At 39.4% G+C, this 18,503-nt stretch overlaps 1 protein-coding gene across 1 annotated transcript in view; it reads left to right on the plus strand.

Annotated features, from left to right (window-relative positions):
- The first annotated feature begins 2,408 nt into the window (after nucleotides 1-2,408).
- The window catches only part of TMC3 (transmembrane channel like 3), an 84,246-nt gene continuing 68,151 nt past the window's right edge, over nucleotides 2,409-18,503 (plus strand). The window contains exons 1-3 of the mRNA XM_036736911.1: nucleotides 2,409-2,524; nucleotides 3,854-4,000; nucleotides 12,264-12,339. Coding sequence (XP_036592806.1) covers nucleotides 2,409-2,524; nucleotides 3,854-4,000; nucleotides 12,264-12,339 — 339 coding nt within the window. The remainder of the gene's footprint in view (nucleotides 2,525-3,853; nucleotides 4,001-12,263; nucleotides 12,340-18,503) is intronic.

The raw sequence follows: 18,503 nt of genomic DNA on the forward strand, positions 1-18,503 counted from the left end.
TTAATAAGCCAGGGCAGAACCTTTGGCAATTGAGAAAGGCTGGCCGTGGTGAAATGAGGCTTATTTGGGATGAATGCTCTTGTACAAACTTCAGCATATTATTTATGAAACTTTTTCAGACTTTAATTTAAAGTGAATGACATGGGGAATTTACAGTTTTCGTTCTGAAAGTTAAGATATCTGGAGGTTGCTGCTATAAAAAAATTTGGGGTTACCAACAAACATAAAACTAATTTGCCAAAAAGGGGACCCTGATTATAAAAAGGAACCAGATGTTCTCCTCTCTCCCTACTATTTTTCCTTTCCTACTGTCTTTCTTCTAATATATATACATACATACATAAATATGTATGTATATATGAATATGTATGTATGTATACATTAATATGTATATTGTGTGGTGGTGCTGGTGCTGCTGCTGGTTGTTGTTCAACCATTTCCAACTTTTCATGATCCTAGTTGGGGTTTTCTTGGCAAAGATACTAGAGTGGATTCCTTCTCCAGCTCATTTTTCAGATGAGGAAACTGAGACAAACAGGATTAAGTGACTTGCTCAGGATCACACAGCTAGTAATTGTCCTAGGCCAAATTTGAACTCAGGAAGATGAGTCTTCCTGACTTTATCCACTGTGCCATCTATCTGTAGGATTCAGGTTGAACTGATCCAGAATAAAAGGGTTAGGAGAGCAGCATGGGAGAAAAGTCTAAGAAGAAGGTTAAAAAATGGGGGTAGAAATGAAATGAGCTTGCAATGAATGGAACTCTGAGGGACATTTAACAAGTTGGTAAGAACTATGCCTAGGACATGTTCAACCAGGACCCAAAAATGGTGATGCTTGAGCATGGAAGAATGAAAGAAAATCTCTTGCCCTTAGCCAGAGTGTAGAAACAGATGTATTTGTATCTTTAGTGATTACACGGTGCCTGGTGCATAGTAGCCACTGAGCACATTGACTAAATAAAGTACAAATAACCATAATTCTGAAGGTTAGGAAAGGAATGAATAGCGCACTGTATTAGCAAGGCAATAATCACAATGTAGACAATAATTGTCAATATGCCTATGTGGTTCTGTATCGCAAAATATAAGACTCTCCATATAGAAGGCAGAAGAAGTAAACCATTTATTCAGACACCAGAGAACCAGATCCCAAAACCAATAAGCCCAATCCATCACAGCAGCGAAGAATTCAATACACAATATCACAAGCGAGAACCACTCCATCCCATAACCTTCCCACCCTCTGCTGGGGCCTTGCTACCAACAATCACTCATAGCACAACACACATCTGCTCTTTCCCTCAACTCTAACTGCTCTCTCAGCATTTCCTGTGGCACACTTTCCTTTTCCTCTCAGCAAGCTCCTCCTACCACATGTGACTTAGGCTTCCTGTGACATAATCAGGTCACAGGGGCCTATTAATTGATGGGAAAGATCTTCAAATCTAAATTGTCATTACATGCACCAAACTTGGTCCTGTGAATTGTAATTGTGAGGTGCCTCCACTGTATATATTTTGTATCCTGGAATTCTTTTATGTCATAGCAAGATTTAATTCGTTTGAGCCACCTGTGTGTGCTGGACTACAATGGACTAGGTAAAAGAAAGAGGGACCATCAGAGGAAACAGAAAGATCATCTCTCAATGGATCATAGGGTTATAGATTTAGATATAGAAAGGACCTTGGAGGTCATCCAGTCCAACTTCCTCATTTTGCTGAGAAGGCTGAGGTGGCTTGTTACTTGTCTAGTGTCGCAGAGCTAGTATGTGGCAAAGGACACAACCCCTGAAGCAGAACTCTTCCTCAATTTTTACTCTCCTTCTTAGCCTGTAGAAGTAGAAAGATAATCTAAGAGCTAAAAAGTGAGGTCAAGATCAGAATCTTTGCTTGCTTGGGAGTCCTTATCTACTTGCTTATGGGATGCCTTTGCCTCATGGCTGGTGGAAGGGGTGTAATTACCTTGAAATTGCAATAGACCTGGAGTCATTCTGAACCCCGTGGAAATGTAGTCCTAATCATAAACCTTAAGGGTCTGAGCTGCCTATAAATCCCACCTGAGAAGCTCTGGATCTAGCCACAGAGCCAGGGACTGGGGTCTCTTTCAAGCACAGCTACTATGGAAATCACAACTTGGTGATTGTGACAAGCATCCCAAGATCTGTTGGTACTCTAGCTCCAGTCTTTGCCTGGGCAGGATCCTCTCTAGTCTATACTGTGTGCTGCCACCTTAAAATTACATATGCATGACCAGCAGCATCCTTGTGAGAGTACCAGATGTAGGAGCTTGGATTTCTGTTTCGAAGTGGTGGAGAGCAGTGCTGTTCCCCTGAGCTCATGTCCAGGAAACACTGACTGATGCAAACCCTTCTGCCTGCCCACTTTATGAATGCCTTGCTGCTACCCTGATGATAACAGTAAATTCATCTGCTACCATGAAATCTTCAAAGTTGTCTAGGCGCTATACAAGCATCAAGAGGAATGCCAGTCAACTATACCCTTACAGGGAGCCACTACATTTCAGGTGAGCATTTCTTTGACTTTTTGCATAGTGGATTTCATGAAGTCTTTGCTGTTGTGTGTCACCTATGCTTTAGGAACAGACCAGACAGAAGAGAGAAAGACAGATCGAGACAGACAGAGATACAGAGACAAAGACAGAAACAGACACAGATCCAGCAAGAGACAGAGACAAAGACGGACATAGACAATGAAAATGAGATAGAGGCAAAAAGAAAGAGAGCCAGGTAGAGAAAATAAGAGAGAAAAAGGGAGACAGAGAGACAGAAACATAAAGACTAATACAGAAATATTGACAGAGAGAAACAGAAAGAGAAAGAGACTACAACTCAGGTAGAGATAAAAAGACAAAGACAGAGAAAACGGGAGAGAGCACTCTAGAAGCCCCAAGCCTGTGTTCCAATCCCAGTATTATTGCTGAGTGACCCTATGTAGGTTATTTTTTTAACTTCCTAAAAAGGGAGAAAGAATTGAAATAGTAATGATAGAGATAATATGAGAATTAATATGATACCCACAAAATGCTTCAAATGAATAGGTGCTGAAATTATTTGATAAAATGTTATACACTAAAATCTCATGAAATTAGAAATACTTTGTAACCACAAAACGTGATGTACACTGTTATCATTTATATTATTACTATTAGATTAATTAGAAGAAAATTAGAATAATTTTCAAGAGATGCCATTTATTACTTTCAAGCACAGACTGATTAAATTACTAACAAAGGACTCTCAAGTGGAGATCCCCCTGAGCTGACTTCAAGGAAGAGGAGATGCATTTATAATGAGTGTATTAATTATATGCAAACAAATGCTTGAAATTGTTCTCTGAAATCAATTAAGCATATTTTTCCCTGAAATCTCATTTCCAGTATACATTTCCTTCTTCATAGAAAAAGTCAAAGGCCAGTTGTCAAAATTAAATTTAATTCTCAATAAAAGATTGCATAAATGAGATTCTGCTATATTTCTTTGCTTATTTAGCTCACATTATCACAAGAAGCAGTTCTATCCCTACAAATAAATTCTTTTTTTAGTGAAGTTACTCTAAGAGGAATCATTTTGCATTTACACCAAAGACACTTCAGAAAGAATAAACCTCTCCCCTTTCCTTTCTCAGTATACTCAGATTTGTTTCACCTGGAGAAACAAGTCCACTCAAGGGAACCCTTGTAGCAATAGTTGACAGTAGTGGCTTAGTGCCTAGTGGAAGTTGTAACACTATGATGGCAAGATACTGGTGTCAGACTGAGTTATAGTTGTGCTGCTAGAAAGGTGTATCAGAATAATCCCTTTTGTTTCTTCTCTCAATGTCTTCTTAAACTCAGCAACTTGGATGACAGTGATAATGATGATGAAAGAGGGGACAGCAATGATCCAGAACAAATCTTCCAGAACATACAGTTTCAGAAAGACCTCATGGCCACAATTCGCTGCAGACCATGGCCCATGAAGCAGAAGCTGAAAGCTCTCAGGTAAAGACAGCTCATCACCGAGCATTTTCAAATCCTTTCTGATCTTTGACCAAGGGAAGGAGGTCACATGGCAAAATTACCAATTATAAAAAGAATGGCTACCCATCCTCTGTATATATGAGGACTGATGGCCCATTTTAGACTTGGGAGATAATGAACTAAAAGGACATGAACTTCCTTTTCACCAACCATGCTAGAAGCCATGAATTGAGACTACTATGTGATGGCTACAGTGGGGTAAAATCAGACAATGCCCAAGTTTAGCATTCCAAGCTTTTATTTAATGCTACAAAATCCAAACTTTGCTGTCACTAGCATATTTGTCATATTTCTGACTTTTTTTAACTTTATGTGCTCATTACAAAACCCAGGGAGGCAGTATGATAGAGCTGATAAAAGCTGGAGATCACAGGACATGAGTTTGAATCCTGGCTCTGATATTCACTACCTGCATGGTTTTTGAAAAGTCAGCCTCTCTGGACCAAAGTAGCTTCATCTTTAAAAAAAGTGAGTTGAACTAGGTGACCTCTAAGATATCTTTCAGCTATTAATCTAAAATCCCATAATTCTTAAGGAAATCAGTCAGACTAAGCTGAGTCCTATATGTCCAGTTCTTTAAGGAAAGAAGCTCTCATACACTTGAAATGATGTTCTTTCTAATGACTTAACAGTTAAGGGGAGAGTTATCTCTATTAATTAATTAACTAGTTAAGGGGAGATTAGACAATTAGCTAATTAACTAGTTAAGAGGCAATTATTCCCTGGGTGGCATCTTACTCGGAACCCATTTAGAACAGGTAGATCCCAATATCTATACTGTGAAACCAACCCCTTAGATAGCAAAGGTGCTTTCAAAAAAAGACTTGTTGAAGTGAACTCCATGCCTCCAACTCAGCAGAATAAGGTACTTAAAGTTGGAGTAGAACATTTAGGCAAGACTCGTGGGGGTAATGGGAAAGGCATTTGACTGCAGATCAGGAGACCCGAATTCTAATCCTAACTCAGTTTCTGTTTGGCCCATCTTGATATGACTAATTATTGGAAAGTTCTTTCTCTTTTTATTGAGTTAAAGATCACATCTTGCACCATCTACCTATCTTCCCTCTATGGCCAAACAAAACAAATCAAGTCTGCCTTCCACATAATAGTCCTTCCAGTACTGGAAAGTTGTCTTTTCTTTCATAACCAGTTCCTACAATCAATACTGTTAGGGCATGGTTTTGAATTCCCTCACCCTCATCATCTTCATCTGGATATCTTCTAGTCTGTCAATATCCCTGCTAAATATGGCACCCAGAAAGTGGACAGAGAACTCCAAATGTAGTCTGATTAAGGTAAAGTACAGGGGTGAGATCATCTTGATAATTTTGGACACTGTGTTTTTTTTTCTAGCTGCCACGTTGAATCAACTCCTAACAATCTTACTGTTGCAAAAGCTTCTGTGCCCTTTTCACATCTAATAATGTTGAGCCATGTCTTCTCTAATTTGTGCTTGTGCATTTTTTTGAACCAAGGCATAGGAATTTACATTTGTCCCTGAAATTTTTCCTTTCATTAGATTTTGAGCAGCACAGTGGCTAAGTTTTTCCAATCTTATCCAATATGTTAGATGTTTTTCCAAGCATCATGTCATACAAATATATGTTAAATATTCCTTATATGTTTCCCCCATGTCATTGATCACAAATATTTTTGCAGGGCAATTGGAGTTAAGTGACTTGCCCAAGGGCACACAGCTGGTGTGTCAAGTGTATGAAGCTAGAGTTGAACTCAGGTCCTCCTGACTCCAGGGCTGGTGCTCTACTCGCTGTGTCACCTAGCTGCCCCTCATTGATTAAAAATATTTATCAGACTAAGGATTTAGAAAGAATCTCATGGCCATCTTCTAGCAATCTCCTTCCAAAATAACAGTGATCTATTAATCATCACTTGTTTGGTCCTGGTCATTCAACCAGTTCTAAATCCACTTAAAGTTGCTACCATCCAGTCCATATATCTTCATCTTCTCCACAAGGATACTGTGAGAGACTTTTGTCAAATACCTTACCAAAATCCAACTATATATGATTATGATATTCCCCTGATCTACCACTCTACTTACTTTGTCACAAGAAGAAATTAATTTAGTTTGGCATCACTTTATCTTATTGGACATAATCCTGGTTCACAGTGATCATAATTTTCCTTCCTAAGAACTAATAAAACATGATTTAAATAATTCATCCTAGAACTTTTCCAGAAGTTGAAGTCAAACTCATCACCCTAGAATAAATAAAATAACCTTCTGATAATTGGTTCAATATTTGACCTAGCTGTTGCTTATAATTCTCAATAAAGAAAAATTTGACCACCTATAGCCCTGTAGGCCTCTCCTTATCTCCATTTTTTCCAAGAGCAGCAGTAGCAGTTCATTAATCACATTAGCTAGTTCTTTTAGTATCTGGGACACAATTTACCTGGTCTTGGAGGCTTGAATTTATTGATAGTCACTAAACATTTTCTTTTTGTTGGGTTTCACTTCCTTAGTAACCATTTTTTATGTCTTGCGTGGCCCAATCTGAAGATCATTCTCCAGAAGCAAAATAGGAGTTAAGTTCTATCTTCTCTGCATTATCATTGTCCCATCTGTACCAAGTGTCAGGCCTCTTCATTATTTGATTTCCTCTTGTCAAGTTTATCTAAAATAGCGCTTTTTGTTTTTTTAGCATGTAAAGTAAGACAGCTCATTTGAAGATTCTAAATCTCCAGCAGTCTTATAGGACCATGCCACTCAGTGTTATTCACCTTGAGTTACATGCCTTTGCTACTATCTTCTTTATAATATTTTTTCATTTAAATTGTCCAGTGAGTTCTCTATGTATCCGTATCAGTCCCTTGGCCAACTTCACTTTTTCCTCCTCATGAGAATAAAGTATTCCCATCAATCAAAATTTTATTTTTAACATATCCCTTCCATCCTGAGCCAATTTCCCTGGGAAAATCTTAGGTTCTGAGCTCCAAACTAATATTTCTTTGAATGCTGAAATCTGTTCTTCCAAAATCTCAGGTGCATACCAGAATATACCAAGTTTTCCCCTCCTTACTTTGACTTTACGTAAATTTTGTATTTATTTATATGCATACATGTGAGTTCTCCCAAAACAACAGAAAATATTTCATTTTTGTCTTTGTATACCCAGTACCTAGGACAGTACCCAGCATATAGCAGGTACTTAATAAATGTTTGTTGATTAATTTATCTTTTATGAACTCTAAAACTGTTATATCTCTTGCCAAAGTTTAAGTCACTTCTATTTCATTAATTAGTTTCTTCTTATTGGTCAAAATCAGGGTCATTCAAAATGGGAGCCCCTCCCACTGCTTTCTGAACCTTTTCAAAAATCAAATTATCATCAAAGCAAGTTAAAATTTCAAATGCTCTGCTTTAACAAGAGATATTCATGTATTTCAAGTACCCTCTGTCTACTGATACCCTTCTGAGATTGGAGAAGAGCAGGAAAGAATGGGTATTATTTGAAGTGTGGAATTGGGGGGAAAGCTCTGTGGACAACTAGAGGGTAATTTCTACTATGGTGAGCCATACACATATTACATCATTGTACCAATTACTACTAATAAATGTGTGCCATATGTGAACAGCCAACCTGCTGTCAACTAAGTCCCTTTTCTAATAGTGTTACAATCCAACCATTCTCATGCTCTTCCCACACATTAACACCAGCCTTGAGACCCCTACAGTCTTCCAGTGCTCCTTACTACTATTCTCCTTCCCTTTATTTTATGTGTTCTTTCTTAGTCCCATAAGTCCTGTCTCCATCCGCTTGTGGAGGTGCTAATGCAGCATATTGCTGGCCAGGCCTTCAGGAAGCTAATTGTGATGCTTCTCTGAGAAGTCCACTGAGCTGTATCTCCTTGGAAATCAAGTGAATATGACCCCATATAGGCCAAAGTGAGAGCTCTGAGTCTGAAGATAATCTTTAGCTTTCAACATAGTTGCTGTCGACTACACTGCCCTTAGGCAGGGTGGCTACTAGCCTGTAATGTATTATTACTCAGTTATGATTAGTGTGACAATATTACATATTGATTGAAATTTGTACTTTGGGGAGCTGGATAGAATTAGTAGTGAAGATGTGTCCTCCTCACTAACCACCCCCTCTTCATGAAAGCAGTGAGGAGGTAGTATAAAAACACTGGATATGGGAACAAAGGACCTGGGTTTACATCCTAGCTCAGCTATTTACATATAAATATGACCTTGGATAAGCCACTCAATTTCTCCAGGGTCTAAGTTTCCTCATCCATAAAATGAAGGGGGTAGATTCCTATCTGAAATCAATTCAGTTTCTGAATTCTATAATCTGTGTTGATGGTAATGTTACTTGTTTCCAATAAGACAGAGGAAAGAAAAGAATATAGCAACAGATACCTCAAACTTTGTTTCCAAGAGACATCTTAAATTCAAAACGTCTAAAACAGAACTCACTATCTTTCCCCTTAAATCCTCCCCCAACCCCTACCTTCCCTATTACCATAGAGGGCAACATCCTCCTCCTAGTTCCACAGGCTCACAACCTAAGAGTCATCCTGAACTCTTCATTACCTCTCGCATTTCCCCCCATCCAATCTGTTGCCAAAGCCTCTTGGTTTTACCTTGGCAACATCTCTTGAATATGCTCCCTTTTCTCCTTTGCCACTGCCAAAACTCTGGTGCAGGCCCTTATCCCTTCACACTTAGACTATTGCAACAGTGTGAAGGTAGATTGGCCTGCCTCGGTTCTCTCACCACTCAGATTCATCCTCCATTCAGTCACCAATATGATTTTCCTAAAATGAAGATCAGACCATGTCATTCCCTTACTCAGCGTACTCCAGTGGCTCCTTATCAATAAAATTAAATACAAAATCCTCTGTAAGGTGTTCAAAGTCCTTCACAGTTTAGTCCCTTCCTACCTTATCAGTCTTCCCACACCTTCCTTCCCACCATGTACTCTTCAAAAGCATTTATAAAGCCCTGTAAGTTTTGCACAACACTTCAATCCAGTGATGCTGCCCTCCTTGCTGCCAATGAACCTCTCAGCTCTGGGCTTTTCCTCTGGCTGTCCTCCATGCCTGGAATGTTCTCCCTCCTCTTTTCTACCTACTGATTTTCCTGGCTTCCTTTAAGTCTCAACAAAAATTTCATCTGCTACAGGAAGCCTTTCCCAATTCCTTTTAATTCTAGTACCTTTCATTTGTTAATTATTTTTTATTTATCCTATATATAGCTTGTTTGTACATATTTGTTGGCTTATTGTCTCCCCTATTAGATTGTGAGTTCCTTGAGGACAGCAGCAATCTTTTCCCTCTTTTTGTATCCCCAGTGCTTAACCCAAAACCCCATACATAGTGAGTGTTTAATAAGTCTTCTTTGACTACACAACCTATTCCTGTGATGCTGGCTCTGGTATCGCTGCTAAAACCATGGTTACTCAAGCCAACCTTAGTAGAAGTCTAGAGTTTGAAATCCCTCAGAATGGAGAAGGATACTCACGCTCTTCATTCATGGTTGGGGTGTAAAATCTTTGGAGGTAACCATCCTGCAGCAGGATGAGGATCTACCGTCCTAGTTTAGGGCAGATGTATTTGTTTGTTGCTGGTGTCATTTTGTTAACTTCCATTATTGTTTTACATCCTGTTTTTTAACTGTAATTAAACAGACACACAAGGGCCTTGTCTAATACCATAGGGCTATTATATCAACAGATTAAATATTAATGAAATGAAAGAGTAGGACTCCATCTTAATTATGGTACATTCCAACTTTAAATCCACAATCCTAAGATCCTAAAGATAATAAGAACAATATTAACTAGCATTTAAGTATCATTTTAAGGTTTATAAAATGTTTTACAAACACTCTCTAATTTGATCCTCACAACTACCCTGGGAGGTAGGCTTTATTATTGTCATCATTTTATAGACGAGGCAATTAAGGTTGTGTGATTTACCTTTCATTTTCAAAGAGGACCATGGCATTAGGGAAATGATGACACGACTTACAGTTGACTTTGATTTGAGCAAAGGAGGGCTGTGCAAGGTCTCTGCCTCATTTTCTCCTCCAGAGCCATCTGGGTCCAGGGGCCTGATATTCATCAGGACATCTGGAGGTGGCCCAGAATGTAGCGGGAGACCTTGGCCCTTTTAAGCTAAGGTCTTTTCAAGTTCTCACTTTGAGTGAGGTAATGCCCATTCAGTGAATAGGCCTCTTTAAGAAATGAGTCAAGGGATAGCCCCTTTAATAAAAATAAAACTAATCAAACTGGGAGGAGAAGACCCTCAGGGTTGCTGGCCCAAAGAGAAACAGTTACTATTTACATTCACTCTGAGCCAGGAAGGCCCAAGGAAGGCAGAGGTTAAATGATTTGTCCAGGGTCACACAGCTGGTGAGTGTTTGAAGCTAGATTCGAACTCAGGTCTTCCTAATTCCAAGTCCAGTCTTCTACCTATTTTGACACCAACCTAACTTGAAAAGGGGTATCATGTTCCCTCTAAGACTCTGGGTCTGAATCCTTGCTCAGCTGTTTTTAACATGTATATTTGATCTTGGCCAAGCTGACAAACCTGTCTGGGTCTCAGTTACTTCATTCATAAAACTAACTAAATTTCCTTCTGGTTCTAAACTCTATGATCCATGATCCACAGTGATAGTCACCGGGTAGATCTTCTGTGGGATGGGGAAAAGAAAGCATCACAAAGAGAAAGGACTTTCTTCAAGGTATACACCTAAAGTTCCTTCAATCAATCTTTATATGATGTGACCTCCAAGTCTGTACTCTTCCTGGTCACCTTTTTCTGGATACCTGTCAGTTCGGTTGTGTTCAGTAGTGTCTGACTCTTTGTGACCCCATTTTGATTTTCTTGGCAAAGATGCTGGAGTGGTTTGCCATTTCCTTCTCTAGTTCATTTTACAAATGAGGAAATTGATGCAACAAGGTTAAGTGACTTGCCCAGGGTCACACAGCTAATAAGTGTCTGAGACCAGATTTGAACTCATGAAGATAAGGCTTCCTGACTCCAGGCCCAGCATTCTAACCACTATGTCACCTAGCTGCCTCTTCAGTGTTTTTCTATTGCAATACTAGAACTGATCACAATACTCCCAGTGTGATTAGTCTGACGAGAGCAGAGTACACCAGGATTCTCATTTCATCAACCTAGGACTCTCAATCCAGCCTTGGACTCTCATTAGTTTTGTCAGCCACCACCACATCATGCAGCTGATTCATTTTGACCTTTCAGTCTTTCCATATTAACTGTTGATTTGTTTTAATTAACTGCCCCAGGGTTGTTCAAATAGAATTTCAATGCTCACGTCTACCTGCTAGAGGTAGCAATGCAAAGAGATCTGGACGTGGAATCCAGAAGACCTTAGTTCAAAGTCTGCACAAACACCAGTTTTGTGACCCTGAGCAAATCACTTAAATTCTGCCAACATGAACTTCCCCATCTATTAAAGGAAGATAATAAGGGCACCTACCTCCCATGGTTGTTGTGGGAACAAAATGAGATATTTATAAGCATTTTGTAATCCTTATAACACTATATAAATACTGACTATTATCATCATCAATGCCCATATTTTCCTGGGTGTGGCTCTCTAGTAGAGGTTTTGGCTTTCCTGCTCAGATGAGGTCTTTATGACATAAAAGAAGCCATTTGTTGCAGTGGAAAATGCCCTGGGTTTGGAGATGAATCTTGGCTCCAATACTTTCTATGCATGTGATCTTCTGCCAAATGAAAGGGTTGGAAGAGATAACCTTGAAGGTTCTCTCCCATTATAATCCATGATCTCAAGAAAAAAACCCCAGCATGGCTATACGGCTGGCTGGCTCTGAGGGAGACAACCAAATTCTGCTCACAGAATTTCTGAGGCTAATAAGCCAAACTTTCCCCTCTATACCCTAAATTAGAGGGAGGGCACTATACATGAAAAAAGTTCATTTAATATCAGTATTGGGAAGAATATGAGATGCCTTACAGGCTTGGTGTTAGGGCAGGGGGAGGCAGGAGGAAGCTAAAGGGCTCATGGAAAAATTGAATTTCCTGATCACCACAAAGCGGTTCAAGGAAACATTTACATAATTCCATCATCCCACAGCAACATTTCATAGGTTCTGGGACAACTGTTTACTGCTTTACTTATTCAAATGTGTTTGGCCCAGAGTTCTGAATGTAATCAAATGGAGTTGTCTGGACATGATGACCTTTCCTTCTTTTGCAGACGAGCTAAAGAGATCGTGTTGAAGTTTGAAGGGAGGCTGACCAGGACAAGAGGCTATCAAGCAGCAGGTGCTGATGTAGGTACACTGTTTTCCTGCCTACCAGGGCACTGTGTTGGCTGCTGGTCCTATAGAGCTCGGTCTAATGGGCCTCTAGGTCTCAATCAGCTCCAACCAAACCCAATTTGGACAACAAATCCCATCACTTTTAGCTTCTTATCCACTCCTATCAGAAATATATTATGCCACTCGCAAGTCCCCTAACACTTTGTACCATCACTTTTCTGGCTGAAACTAGTTCCCCATCTATCTCTACTTATTTGTTGCATATATCAGAGGCAACTGTGACATGGTGGATATAAAGATGGCCCCAGCTTTGGAAGGGCCGAGATTCACGTCCTGTCTCAGACAAATAGTGACTATGTGACCCTGGACAAATCCTTTAGCCTCTACTGCTTCAGTTTCCTCATGGGGATAATAATGGTGCCTACCTCCCAGGGTTGTAGTGATGACTAAATGAGATAATATTTATATAGTGGGCAGCTAGGTAGTGCAATGGATAGAGTACCAGGCCTGGAGTCAGGAAGATTAATCTTCCTGAGTTCAAATCTGGCCTCAAATACCTACTAGCTATGTGACCCTGGGCGAGGCACTTAACCCTGTTTGCATCAGTTTCCTCCCCTGTAAAATGATCTGGAGAAGAAAATGACAAATCATTCCAGTATCTTTGCCAAGAAAGCCCCAAATGGAGTCATGAAGAGTTGGACGCAACTGAAAAAAGGACTGAACAACAAAGCACAGTGTCTGGCACGTAGTAGGTTTTTGATAAGTGCTTGTACCCTTCTTTCCTTCCCCATGCAACTCACTAATACTATAAATGGATGGCTGGATGAATGAACATAAATCATTAAGTGTTCAATTTATGAAAGCGGTTTCAGATGGAATGACCCAGCAGGCCTTAGGATGCAGTGACAAAGCAGATAATCATCTTTCTTATTGTCCTTTCCAGTGATAGAAACCATATCTATTTTTGATGTTAAATAATTTTACAATGCCAAGGATCTGGTAGTGAAAACTTATTTTTATAGCTCTTCAATAGTTGTAGATGCGTAAAAGGAGATGGTTATGGCATCTGTGTTGATAGTAACAGTGTCAGATCTACACATGTAAATGCTGCTCCTCTGGAAGCAAAGCTGGAAGCAGAGTCAGTGGTCTGAGAATGCTACTCTTCTTAGGGCACTGGGCTTACCTGCCCATCGTTACCAATTGTTCAGTGGTTGGTCCAAAAGAGCCCCCTTCTCTACCAGGGTAGCCCTACAGAGCACATGCCAATCTACACTGCTGGAGGAAATTCCTCATTCACAGTTCCCTATACCTATGAAATCATAGTACCAGTCCAAAAAATATAAACCCCTTGGTCTTACTAGACCTTGTGAATGAAGACCTAAAGCATAAACAGACCTTAACATCCATAGCTGGGAAGAAGCATTATCTAATTTATGAATTGTGTTTCTCCGTATGCCTTTCATTGATGCTAATTGTTTAAATAGAGTCTTTGGCCTTGATTAAGATAATTAGCTAATGGAGTTTTCCCCCCATAAAGATGATACATTTCATAGCATGTTGACTACCCATCCCGGCAAATCATTTCAGAAGACTACAATATTGATACTGACAGAAGGCCTTCATTAAGCCAATAATTTGCTCTCTATAGAATAATAATCAAAACAACTTGCGTGTATGCTGTTTCCTCTTTGCTGCTCTGTACATGAACCGGGGCTACTGCTTGTATTTGTTTGTGCGTCTGATTCAGATATTTTAGTCTTGTATATAACATCCTAAATACAATCAACTACTCACAGGCAGCCAGGTGGTGCAGTGGATAGAATGCTGGACCTGGAGTCAGGAAGACCCGAGTTTAAATTCAACATCAGACACTTCCTAACTGTGTGATCCTAGGCAAGTCACTTAGCTATGTTTGCCTCAATTTCCTTATCTGAGGAAAATGAGTTGGAGAAGGCAATGGCAAACCATTCCAGTATCTTTGCCAAGAAAACCCCCAAAAGGGTAATGATGAGTTGGACAGGACTGAAAATGACTAAACAGTCGCTGTTACTTCCCCCAATCCATCCTGAGGTTCTAGCAATCATGAATAGACTAGTCAAAGTCATAACCTAGAGCTGGAGTTAGAAGGAATATCTGAACCCATCTACCCCAGACCCATTGTTTTAGCAATAAGGAAACAGAGGTCCAGGGAATTTAAATGCCTTTCCCAAACTCAAGCAAGTCACAAGCATCCAAGGCAGGATTTAAATTCAGATTCTCTGACTCCAGAGTTTCTTTTTTCACTGAACTACAATGCTTTCCCATTTCAATACGTCATTTCAGTAAATATCTTTAGGTTGAAATAGGTTTGTCCTCTAGCAGATTATAAAAAAAGATAAATATGTCAGTGCTTATAAAATATGAGAAGGAAGGAAGGAAGGAAGGAAGGAAGGAAGGAAGGAAGGAAGGAAGGAAGGAAGGAAGGAAGGAAGGAAAGGAAGAAGAGAGGGAGGAAGAAAGGGAGGAAGGAAAGGAGGAAGAGAGGGAGGAAGAAAGGGAGGGAGGAGGGAAGGAAAGAGTTTAAAAAGGAAAGGGAAGGGAGATAGGAAAAAGAAAGGGAAAGAAAGGGGTGTCATGGAAGTCTGCATCACAAGCACACACAGTCTCGTAGCTAAGGACCTCTTAATTGCATTTGCAGTGGGGTATTTCCTCAGTAATTTTGTTTGTCTCCAGGACAAACTCTGCTTGCTTTTGTTTGAAATGCATGATCTAGCAAGGGTGTTGTTTTTTTAACAAATAGCTGTATTTTTAAAAATAGCCTTAGCTATTATTTCATTTTGGAATTCAATTCAACAAAGATTTTTTAAGTGTCCAAGGCTCTTTTGTCTTTCAGGGGACCTGATGACAATTTAATTTCTCAACACTAATTACAAAGCAAGGGGATCTTTTCCTGAGCTGCTCTAGGTTGGTGAGATAGTTAGTTTCAGCTAAAATCAATGAGCCGAAGAGAAGGTCACAATTACTAGAATGACTCTAGAGTTAGTTTGGCGAATTTAATAGGAAGCCTGCTAAATTGAATAATTTAATAATAATAATAGCTAGCATTTGTATAGTGCTTTGAAGTTTGCAAAATCCTTTACAAATATTATCTCCTTTTATCCTCACAGCACCCCAGCTAAGAAGCTACTGTTGTTATTCTCATTTTAGAGATGAAGAAATTGCGGCACAGAGAAGTGAGGTGACTTGCCCAGGAACACACAATTGGGCCATGTCTGAGGTTGGATTTGAACTCAGGTCTCCCTGACTCCAAATCCAGCACTCTTGCCATTGAACCACTTCACCATTGGAGTCAAAGGAGCTATGTTCAAGTCCTTGCTGTCCCCAAAACTACTTTTACATTTTTAGGCAAGTCATTGATGGTTTCTAAAAGCATTTTTTTCCTATTTCTTTATTTGTAGAATGGAGAGGTTGTCCTAATTCAGAACTTCTTTTTTAGGTTATGGACCCTTTTGGTAGTCTGGTGAATCCCAGTAATTCCTTCCCAGAATAATGTTTTTCAGTGCATAAAATGAAATGCATACTTATATAAAGGAAACTGATTATATTAAAATCAATTACCAAAATATAAAAAAACTCATAGAGCCCCAGTACAGAACCCCCAGTCTCAATGATCTTTAAGGTCCCTCTCAGTTCCAAATTTATGATCCTAAACTTTGCTAGGACCTCTGCTTGAAAAGTTCTCATATTACCCAGAAATATATTGGATAAAATTATCACTTGGTATAAGAATACCTAAATATTGTATCTTTTTTTTCAAACACCTAGCAGTCCTGGACAGAGGCTATAGTCTCCAAGTTTCTACTCTAGAACATAAGGAGGTTAAGGGATATGGACAAGTCAAGGTCGTGGTCTGATTGGCTGGGTCAGTCACTCCAAATCCAAATAGCTAGGCAAGTGTGCAGAGGTATAGTCTTTGTCAGAGGGTCTGAGGTTATGTCCAGGAGGTCTACAAGGCAGCAAGAGGGGCTGGGCATGAAACTGAGCTCTCTGAAGACTATAGCAATAGCAGGCAAAAGAGATACCTGGAAATAGTCACTCTATGAAGAAGGCGGGGGGGCTTTTGAGGCTTTCATCTAGAGGGCCACAGCCTGCCTGCTCAAGCTCTCCCTACCTAGTCAGATACTTTGGGTCTAGTAGGCATCATTACTCATCTCTGAACACACATCCTATTCAGCATATTCCAGTAGATGCCCCTTCTCTGGACAGATAGAAAGTCAGGAAGCCCTAGAACAATTGCTGCAGAACCATGACATTTCCTCATGGGTTTGTTCATTTTTAGAGGTATGTGCAGAAAATTTAGTCACAAGGATCTGGATACCACCAGCTTTTTAATCAACTAGTCAGACCCCAGATAGCCCAAAACAGCACCATATAAACTTAAACCGGGAAGACAAACTTGAATTCCAATTGTGCTGCTTACTACCTGTAGCACCTTGGGTAAGGTGTCATGACTTGTCCAAGGTAATGCTTGCATCCCCTTCACATCGAAACAGTGATCTTGCATACTATTTCTAGATATCTTTTAAGTATTCATTAGCATAGTAACGTACTAATGTATCAACTCCTAGACCAACTGCTTAGTTACAGGGAGAGTAGGTATAGTCAAGAAGGTTCTGTTTAGCACAATTTTGTAACATGTAAATTTACTCTTATTCTTCTCTGTCCAGACCCTTTCGAGCAATCTGAGCAATTAGGTCCTTGATTCTAGTTTCTATAAACATAAAGGAATGTGAATAAATAAAAATATATAGCAGTAAATAATAAAGAAACACTATTGACAATTTCTATTTCATTCCCAGCTCTTTGCATTCTTGTCAGAAACTCATGAACATATTCTCTGATTGCAAGATTTAAAAGCAGCAAATTCTTAGAAAGTCTTCTAAACAAAGAAGATGTAGGATTCTTTTTCTTTTATTTGTGAAAATGTTGATTTCTAGAAGGAGGATTTCTTCTAGACATTACCTTTAAGGATAACATAGAGTAGTATCTTAGCTATCTCTCCCAGGCTCTGCCTATCCTCAGTATAAAGGAATCCTCATTTTTTAGACTACAAATTCTTTCAAATAAAATTCTTCCCAATACATTGATTTTTAAAATAATTTAAAAGAAATAAAAGTCTGATAAGAAGACCTGAAGAACTTATTAAAATATTATTCATCATTCTAAAATTATGATGCAGATGTGATCAAATATTTGAATAAAATGAATCTAGGAGGGATAGCTAAGATACTGCATGATCCAAAAAAGACCTCAACAGGCTAGAGCATTGTCCTGAACCTAATAAGATGAAATGGAGATAAATATAAAGATTATACTTAGGTTAAAAAAACAGCTTCACAAGAACAAGATCAGGGACACTTGAGCTGACAGTTGTTTACATAAAAAAGAGGTGAGGGTTTTAGTGGACTAGGAGCTTAATACGAGTCAACAGTGTGATGTGGCAGCAAGAAGGAGAAGAAGAAAGAAGGAAAAGAAGAAGAAGAAGGAGGAGGAGGAGAAGGAGAAGGAGATGAAGAAGAAGAAGAAGAAGAAGAAGAAGAAGAAGAAGAAGAAGAAGAAGAAGAAGAAGAAGAAGAAGAAGAAGAAGAAGAAGAAGAAGGATGAGGAGGAGGAGGAGAATGAGGAGGAGGAGGAGGAGGAGGAGAAGAAGAAGAAGAAGAAGAAGAAGAAGAAGAAGAAGAAGAAGAAGAAGAAGGAGAAGGAGAAGAAGAAGAAGAAGAAGAAGAAGAAGAAGAAGAAGAAGAAGAGAAGAAGAAGAGAAGAAGAAGAAGAAGAAGAAGGAGGAGGAGGAGGAGGAGGAGGAGGAGGAGGAGGAGGAGGAGAAGAGGAGGAGGAGGAGGAGGAGGAGAAGGAGAAGGAGAAGGAGAAGGAGAAGGAGAAGGAGAAGGAGAAGAAGGAGATGAAGAAGAAGGAGGAGGAGATAAAGAAGATTAAGACGATGAATAAGAAGAAGAAGAAGAAGAAGAAGAAGAAGAAGAAGAAGAAGAAGAAGAAGAAGAAGAAGAAGAAGAAGAAGAAGAAGAAGAAGAGGAAGAAGAAGAAGAAGAAGAAGAAGAAGAAGAAGAAGAAGAAGAAGAAGAAGAAGGAGAAGAAGAGCTACTTATATGATTTGGGGCTTAATTGAGAGGCATTTGTTT

This window comes from Trichosurus vulpecula, chromosome 8 (genome assembly GCF_011100635.1).
Source record: "Trichosurus vulpecula isolate mTriVul1 chromosome 8, mTriVul1.pri, whole genome shotgun sequence".
Lineage (NCBI taxonomy): Eukaryota > Metazoa > Chordata > Mammalia > Diprotodontia > Phalangeridae > Trichosurus > Trichosurus vulpecula.